Source organism: Miscanthus floridulus, unplaced genomic scaffold, assembly GCF_019320115.1.
Source record: "Miscanthus floridulus cultivar M001 unplaced genomic scaffold, ASM1932011v1 fs_313_1, whole genome shotgun sequence".
In the NCBI taxonomy this organism is placed as follows: Eukaryota; Viridiplantae; Streptophyta; class Magnoliopsida; order Poales; family Poaceae; genus Miscanthus; species Miscanthus floridulus.
In genome coordinates, this window is record NW_027096565.1 from 18190 (window position 1) to 27192 (window position 9003).

At 44.9% G+C, this 9003-nt stretch overlaps 1 protein-coding gene across 3 annotated transcripts; it reads right to left on the reverse strand.

Moving 5' to 3' along the window:
* Nucleotides 1-3589: 3589 nt before the first annotated feature.
* Nucleotides 3590-7451, reverse strand: LOC136531270 (L-type lectin-domain containing receptor kinase IX.1-like). 3 transcript variants are annotated; one of them, XM_066523939.1, is made up of 3 exons: nt 7187-7451; nt 4564-5853; nt 3590-4451 (listed from the first exon to the last, which is right to left on the reverse strand). In XM_066523939.1, exons 2-3 carry the CDS (start codon nt 5802-5804, stop codon nt 3722-3724), a joined length of 1971 nt encoding a protein of 656 aa, XP_066380036.1. In that variant the 5' UTR covers nt 5805-5853; nt 7187-7451; the 3' UTR covers nt 3590-3721. The 3 variants fall into 3 exon arrangements, with proteins under 3 accessions (XP_066380036.1, XP_066380034.1, XP_066380033.1); XM_066523937.1 differs by having other exon boundaries at nt 4564-6410; XM_066523936.1 differs by having other exon boundaries at nt 4564-7451.
* Nucleotides 7452-9003: the final 1552 nt, after the last annotated feature.

The following is a 9003-nucleotide window of genomic DNA, read 5'->3' on the forward strand; positions in this document are numbered from 1 at the left end:
AGACCAAAGTACTATCTATATGTGTGCCTAGAAAGTCAAATCACACATATAGTGACAAATTACAATAGTATCAAGAGACAATGCTTTATTATGCAATGAACAACAATATTACATACAGTTCATTCAAAAAACAACAATATTACATAGATACAAGAAACTTATTAGAGTAGCAGAAATACACATTTTAATTTTCAAGTAAAGCCTCCAAAGCCAAAGGGACGGTTAACATACGCTTAGCACTCCTAAAAAATTTAACCAAGCTCCATCTTCTGTTACCCATCCAGGATTTTTCAAAGTATTGAAAAGTAAAGCAAGCGTAAGTACATGTCGTACTCAGCAAATATAACATGGGGTTCATGAGGCTCAAAAGGTTGACACTGGTTTACTATGATTAGCTTTTAGTGAGTCATAGTTTTAAACAATTGAGTAGCAACAAGTTATCATAAGTCCATAGAAACGCATGATCAGGTAAACATGAATAATGTATAGCAAAAACAATAATTAAGGGTGAGCAATCATCATTTAGTATCATGACCATTTATCACCTATTCTGTGCTCGTGACTGCGATATTGAGTTTATTATTGAGTTATTATCTGGCACTGCACCTATAGCTAAGCATCCATATAGAATGAGGGTTAATGAATTAGAGGAACTTAAGAAACAATTAAAGGAGTTGCGAGAGAAAGGTTTCATACATCCCAGTTCATCTCCATGGGGTGCACCTGTGATCTTTGTTGATAAGAATGATGGTACTCAATGGATGTGTGTAGATTATCGTTCTCTAAATGAGGTCACTATCAAGAACAAGTATCCATTGCCAAGGATTGATGACTTGTTTGACCAGTTGAGAGGTGCTTGTGTGTTCTCTAAGCTTGATTTTTGTTCTTGTTATCATCAATTGAAGATTCAGCATTCAGACATACCTAAGACAACGTTCACTACAAGGTATGGATTGTATGAGTATACAGTTATGTCCTTTAGTTTGACCAATGCACCTGCCTATTTCATGTACATGATGAATAAAGTGTTCATGGAGTATCTAGATAAGTTTAAGGTGGTATTCATTGATGATATCCTAGTATTCTCTAAGACAAAAGATGAACATGCTAAACACCTAAGGTTGGTTTTATAGAAGCTTAGAGAGAATAAGTTGTATGCTAAGCGGAGTAAGTGTGAATTCTGGTTGAAGAAAGTCTCTTTTCTGGGTCAGGTTGTTTCCAATGGTGGGTATGCTAATTTCTTCGAGGACTATTAGACTTGATGTCAACCGGTTTGTGTCTCTGTGGCTTATGGAGGAGCACTGGAGTGCTTAGTATCTTATACGCTTTTGCTAAGACTGATCTATTTATTGTAATGGATTATTAAACTCTATGTAATAAAGCTTGGAGCTTGGTACTTTTGTAATTTGTCTTGCATACGTGTGATTGATCTCTGGGCACATATGTAATCTTTATATCCGGTTTTGTCTAAAAAACGGGTATGAAAATCTTGAACGCGATGAAAGATCAGAAACCCATGTCCCAGAGCTCTTCTTGAAAGTACGTAGCACTATATTACATATGAGATGTAGACCAACTACCAACTACCTAGCCCGCCGGCAAGCCTTATATATTGTTTGAATTTGAATGTTTCTCCTGCAACGACTAATAACGTGCTAAATTAGAGTAGACTACCCACAACGTTACCATATTGAAAAAAAAAACATACGCTACCTCATACCAAAGAAATATTCAAACTTGCAGCATTTATTTACATCGATGCTTCTAGACACACATGGGACCCACATCACCATGAATGGCTACAACATAGGGGCAAATGGAAAAGAACAGGCAAGCAGGAAGATGAAGAAGGTAGCGCTCGGCTAGCTTTGTTTCCTTTTCGTTTTCATTTGATCACCAGCGTTATTATATCTTGAAGGCTTGAAGCAGTTGCATGAAGCTTCTAATAAGAGAGGGTCATGTTTGTGGCTCCCTCTGTCCCTTTTTATCTGTCACCATTGGTGTGCGTGCTACGAGTTTGACTTGATTTAAAAAAAAATACATGCAATATTTATATCTCCTAGTAAATTTGTTAAAAAACTATATGCAAAAATATTTTTAATAATACTAATTATGTATTATAAATATTAATATTTTTAATCTATATTTTATTGAAGTTATTTCTTAGAAAGCGCAGACAACGGATATTTAGGAACGAAGAGAGTACATTATAGAAAAAAGCGAAGATAGCTGCCGCGTCCACCTGCCACTTCCAATATGCTAACGGCGTCGGTAGCATAGACGAGCGTATTGATGGGAATGGAGCATAGACGAGCGTATTGATGGGAATGGAGGGGCTGCCCTATAGGACAATTGTCCCCACTGTTTTTTTTTTTTTCTCACTTCAGGATCAGGAGTCAAGGCAGTGTGCTGCGTACCGGTGTGTGACGACGTGAGCCAGCAGAGACTTGGTCGTGCGAGAAACAAAGTTTTCTGTGCAGTCCACTTCGCACTAGGCAAGTGAATGTATTTAATACGTAGATAACAGTAGAAGATTAGTGTTCAATTCCTCCTTTTACTCTTCTCAAGTAGCACACGGTGCATTTCATAAAACTGCTGCTGATGACTGAAAATGATCAAGGGATTTCGCAATGATATACATGACGTTGAAGGCTCATCAGATTGAGCTTGGAAGAACGAGAAGAGAAGAACGCCGAGTGTTTTCTTTCGAGCACTCGGCAAAATGTTTGCCGAGTGTCCGACACTCGGCAAATTTTGAAACGACGAAAAAATAGGATTTTTTTTCGGGGGGAGAAGGCCACCGGCCAGTGTCCGCCCGTCTTCGTCGAAGTCGTAAGTCGCCCGTCGAAGATGCATTGTTCTTGTACCTTGGGCTGGGCATAGGATGGGCGACAGGCCTCTCAACTGTCTACCTCATCTTGTTACTTAACCTGAAGTAGAGAATTGCATGGTTTTTGTTTTTTGATCGATTGTATGACCAGGTTTCATGTACACGTGACCTTGACTTGGGCTTCCTTGACAAGAGCATCGGATTGAAGCCGGCGTTATCAGAAACGCCGGTGCTAGTAGCTAGTAGTAGAACATGCCTCCAGTCCATTATCATCAGTGCCTATATATATATACTTATATGAATAATAATGGTTGGGATTTGTGTTAATCTTTTCATTTTATAGAGTATAATTGAGTCTTTCCCCTTTGGTATTCCCTTAGTGCTAACTTTATTATGTATGTGTCAAAATACACAGAAGTGATAAAGACAAGTCTCAGGTCGATTCAGTACGATCGATCACTTATATAGTTATATTATATTACCCTCTGACCAGGGCTCGGAAAAGGCCCCTCACTAATCACACTGTAATGGTGACTTAATTCAACATTACAAATAGCAGCGAAGATGCGAAACGAAAAACATCACTTTTCATTCGCTCAGATTGCGCTAGCCAATTGATTACTACAGATACCAGTCATACAGGCAGCTGTGAGCGAGAATCCTTTTTTTTTTTTTTTTTGAAGCATTACTCATCAGACTGGGCTCAGAATGTAAAAAGACAATTTACAAAGATGGTTGCTTTAATTGAAGAACTACACAACGGATGATTGTTTTTAAGTGAAGAAGTATGATGGTAACGAATGTGAAAAAAAAGTAATTTTACAGTCAATATATGATACACAAAGACGCCCATAGACCAGAGGCAGCCCATACAACAGTGATGAATGTAAATCAACCCAACTCTTTTGAATCTGGAAGCAAGGCAGAGGTTGCTGACTCGGAAGAGACCTTGGAGTGGCCACCGGTTGTCGCCGTGGTCGCGGAAGAGGAGCTCTGAACGGACAAGGCGCCGATAGCACGTCCAGTGACGGCAAACTCCGACACCGTCCTGTACATCTGAGGCGTGAGCTCCGGAAGCCTGGCGTCCTCTGACTGCAGGACGTGCATGGCCTGTGCGATGGATGGCCGTTCGTTCTGGTCAGGGTGCGCGCACCACAGCCCGACGACGAGCACCCTCTCCATGCACCTATCGTTGGCCTCGTCGCCGGCGGCCCTCAGCCGTTCGTCCGCCGCGTCGAGGATCGTGTTCCGGCCATACAGACCCCACATCCACTTGACCAGAACGAAGTGCGCACCGCCTTCCAGCAGGATCACGGGGCACCGGCCGGAGACAATCTCGAGGAGGACGATGCCGAAGCTGTAGACGTCAGAGTAGGTGCTCGGGTGGTGCGTGTTGACGAACTCCGGATCGATGTACCCCGCCGTGCCCATCACGGCCCTAGTGGTGTGCCACCGTGCGCCGTGATCACCGAGCCGGGCAAGGCCGAAGTCGCCGAGCCTGGTGCCGAGCGAGTCGTCCAGCATGATGTTGCTGGGCTTGATGTCGCCGTGCACCACGCACTGCTCCCACTCCTGATGGAGATACCGCAATGCTGAGCCCAAGCCGAGGATGATCTGGTACCTATGTGTATGTACCTTAAAAATCAATTAGTGCTTGGTAAAAAGAGATAAAAGACAGCCTAAATATTCTCACAACAATCACAATTCACAATCATCAGCAGGATGTTGTTTACCTTTCTGGCCACGTCAAAAAGCTCTCGCTGTCGCTGCGGTGGAGATGCCTGTCCAGGCTTCCTTGGGCCACCAGCTCGTAGACAAGCAGGAGGCCGTGGCGGCTATCGCACCAGCCCAGGAGCTGCACGAGGTTGCGATGCTTGAGCCGGCTGATGATCCTCACCTCCGCCTCAAACTGCTTCCTCCCTTGCGCCGACGACTCCGATGATAACATCTTGATGGCCACCGGGCGCTCTTCGCCGGCAACAGCGAGCTTACCCCTATAGACACTTCCAAAGCCACCGCGACCGAGCTTGCCATCATCGGCAAAGTTGTTGGTGGCGGCCGCCAGCTCGCGGTACGTATACCGCCTAGGGCCGCTGGCAGCCACTCCTCTCTCGAGCTCGGCCCTGCTGTCGTCTTGTTCTTGGTAATCGTTGTCGTCGTCGCTGCTTCCATTTGGTGGTACTCCTCTTCCTCCCAACGATCTTCTTCTTTTGCGTTTCTGCTGCCGTACTAGAAAGGCCAGAACGGCTGCACATACCAAGAGAAATAGCAGAGGCACTAGCACCGCGATTATCAGGATTCCTACTGATCTCTTCTTGGGATTCTGGATGCTGTCAGGTGTCAGAGGCAGCAGCGCTGGCGCCGGCGCTGGTGGTTCCTGCAGGGTGGATGTGAATGACCATGATAGTATCTGGTGCAGCTCGGCGTAGCTGCCAGTCGCCGCTGAGAAGCCCACGGTGACATACTCTGGCAGGTATTTGCGCAGATCGATAGTTTTGTTGACATTGTACCATGTGTTGTTGATGTTGAGATCAGCAACTAGCAACTTGGTGATATTGTTGTACCTGACGATGGCCATCTTGGTGAAATTGGACTTGAGGTTATTGTTCTGCGACGTGATGTTGGTGGATGCCGTGGAGTTGAGGGAGTTGACGTCGATTCCGATATGGCCGTCGCTTATATCGTCGTATTCCGGATTCAGAAAGGTGTCAAACTCCACCGCGATGATACCGGCGCTATCATTCCAGTACTTGGATTCCCTAGGGAGGATGCCCAAGGCGCCCCCTCTGCTGTCGCCGGCAGGCATACCAGACTCGGGAGGGACGAGGAAGAAGGCCAGCCCGTCACCACTCAAACCACTGCCAACCGGCATTATGTTGAAGTGGAAGGTGGTGGTGAAGCTGGCCATCTCGCCACTAGGTCTGTCCCATAGCCGCATTGCTTCCACGTATTGAGCCCGGCCGACGCTCCACATGATGTCTTTTGTCAGGTGAAGCCCTTCCGTATCCTCGATGGTCGCATCGCTGGTGCAGTTTAGCAATTCATGGAGGTTAGCAGGGCTTTGTGGATGGGAGAAGCTGAGGTTGAAGGACAGCGAGCCAGCCCCCGGGACATGGATGGACAGTAGCATCCATAAACAGCAGCAGAGGCTGCTGCAGGAGACGACGTTGAGGCCGGAGGAGGAACGGCAGCTCACTCTCACTATGGCCATTGTTACTTACTAGCTAGCATTTGATCTGTGGTTTGGAGAAGGAAGAAGGACACAAAATCTTGGGACAATATATGGTCTGATGATATGAGATGCACTAGTTCCAAACCGAGAAACAGAGCCCCATATCGTTTGGCTGGTGTTTTATAAGCCAGTCTCACAGACCAACGGGGGTCACAGACCAGTCACAGCGAAGCTACTAAGCAGTCTCCAATTCAGTTTGATTGCGAGTCTGTGACAACGACTGGGCCAGCGTAGACTTTTTTTTTACTCGGTTTTTTCCTTTTGACTCATCAATAGTAGCGTAGACTTGGATTGTCAAACCATCGTCAAGCCGTCCCGTGTGAGTCAAACATCTTTTCTGACCATGGACTGCCCATTGGAACAAGGACATGGAATGAAATTAGTAATACTAGTCCATCAATCCGTGCTCTTATATTAAATCGTATATTTTTTTTCCTCTTTTTATTCATTTCCTAACACAATAGGCATAATGATATGTGGTGTCTACCCAATTGTGATAAACTTATCAGTTACAAGAGCTATTTTGGCTTAAGGTAGAGGACTTCTCATCTCGAGAAAACGCCCGAACCCCATGCCCTGCTCGCACATAGGGACCCGTAAACTGGTGAGAGGCCCGGTCCTTTTACCTGTGCTTTGGGAACGCAGGACAGGTGAGGTTTTTTTTTTTCCACACCGCACCGATCATAATTCGCCCCACCAAGGGTTCAAACTCTGGTCACTGTGGACGCCATCCCGAGGCTTGACCAACGCTCTGTGTACCAGTGAAGATATAGAAATCTTCATGCACCCATATCTTGATGAATCTAACTAGGAGTCATCTTTGAACGAGTAAGAGTATATACCACGGAATACTCTACATGACTACCCTATCACTATATGATCGAGAGTAATGGGAATTTAGAACCTTCCTAGTTACTAACAGTGGCCCAGACAGCAACAAAGCAAAAGGAAATCTACTATTCGACTACTAGTACTAACAATGTAGAGAACAAATTACGACAGTCAATTCGACCACTCGTACAGTCGTACTAACAAAGAAGAGAAAAAGTACCGATATTAGATCAGGCAATGTAGTGTAGTATTACTGGAGGGAAAAGACACGGCGATGAGAGGAGCTAGCTTACTTGAGCTTGCAGGCCTGGGCGCTGAGGGATTCTCGCCGGAGTATGTACTGGAGCTCGACGGCGGCGAGGGACCGGATCTGGGTACGCCGAGAAAGGCAGCCGGGAGGAGCCGAATGCGGATGCCGAACGGAGCTGTGTCGAGGTCCATGTCATCCGATTCTTCTCTCACCGGAGATGGAGGCCGGACGGAGCTCGCCACCTCGCCGCCAGCCGCCGGCTCTAGCTAGGGGGCAAAACAACAGAGCGGTGGGATTGGGATTTTTTTTTTTTTTCCTTTGAGAGCAGAGGGAGTGGGATTGGAATGATTGTTTACTTGGCCTTGTTTAGTTCTACTTTTGGGATAATATCAGAAATACTGTAGTATTTTATTTGTATTTATCAGTTATTGTCCAAACATTGACTAATTAGCCTTAAAAGATTCGTCTCGTAAAGTACCAGCAAACTGTGTAATTAGTTATTTTTTTTACCTATATTTAATACTCCATATATATGTCAAAGATTTGATGTGATGGAGAATCTTTGCACTTTTTGCACTTTGGAGGGGAACCAAACAGGGGCTTGGGCTGTTTTCTCTACTTGGGCCGTACCGAAGCGTATATCTGGTTCGAGTATCCGGTCCAATACGTGTATAAATTCGTAGATACTGCCTGTATTCGTATCTAAGATGTATTTGGAGGCGTATTCAGCCATATCCATATTCGCGCATTATTTAAGGTATACGTGGAGATAATTTCATTTTCCACGCACGGACCAGGTCAAAAAGCGTGAGGAAAATTCTTTTTCCACTGATTTTATATTATGTTGACGGTGTCACCACCGACTGACGCACTTAACAACCACCATCTCCAGTACAGTATAAACTACGTATAAATCAAAGTCAAGGAAGCCAACAAACTTGGATAAAGATAGGACGTTGTGTGGCAGACCAATTTAGATGGGGACACACGCGACACATGGAGTCCAGGAACAAAAACAAATCCCATTCAGCTTTGCAAAGGCTCTCCTGTCAGAAAGCAAGTTTAGCACCAATCTTCTCAGCACGGGCCACGGGGGGTTTCCTAACAACCAGAGTGAGTATACTGTACTGTATTTATGTCACTGATCAGAGTGTACTGTATTCAGAGAGATTCGTTCCAAATGGCACAGCCCATGTTAAACAATAGTAGATCACATTTGTAGTTAAACAAAAGATCACATTTGTAGTTAAACAATAGCCCAGGTTCCAAATGGGGCAGAAGAATCATGAATTACACTGCAAGAATTTCATCAACTGATCACAGCCCAAGTTAAACCCTGAGCCACAGTGCTGGTTATTCTCAACTCTCAACAGATCACAAAAACCTCCCAATTTGACAAATCAAATCCTTGCAGATTAATTATAATAATAAAGATCTGCTTTTTTTCCTTAGAAAAAAATTACATATACAGCCATATTTCTTCCATGGTTTCAGCTCAATAACATCATCATGTTTCCTACCGGCCACCTTCAACAATCTCAGCAGGAATGCATTATACAGCAGGTCAGTTAAACATAGCACTGTGTATCTCTATGCTAGAAAGCTGTATTGGCAGGAGAAACAATAATCATCGGCAGGAGAAACAATAATCGACAGCTTCAGCCACGCTGTTTCTTCGAGCTAGGTAAATCATCATCATAGTGACCGCCATCTTCCGCCCCATCTCTCTCGCCCTTCTTCCTAGCCAGGATCTTGTTGATCTTGTGGAGGTCATTCGTGAGCTTCTGGTCCTTGTTCTGCTTCCTGGTCTTCCTGCCGTCCTGCATCTTCACCCCAAACTGGAAGGCGGCCTTTGGCATG

What these genes read in the sequence shown, in the direction of transcription:
- LOC136531270 (XM_066523937.1), bottom strand. Translation starts at nt 6,041, where the DNA reads ATGGCCATAGTGAGAGTGAGCTGCCGTTCCTCCTCCGGCCTCAACGTC. An exon ending in TTTTTGACGTGGCCAGAAAG is followed by an intron (nt 4,452 to 4,563) that starts GTAAACAACATC and finishes ACATACACATAG; the next exon opens with GTACCAGATCATCCTCGGCT.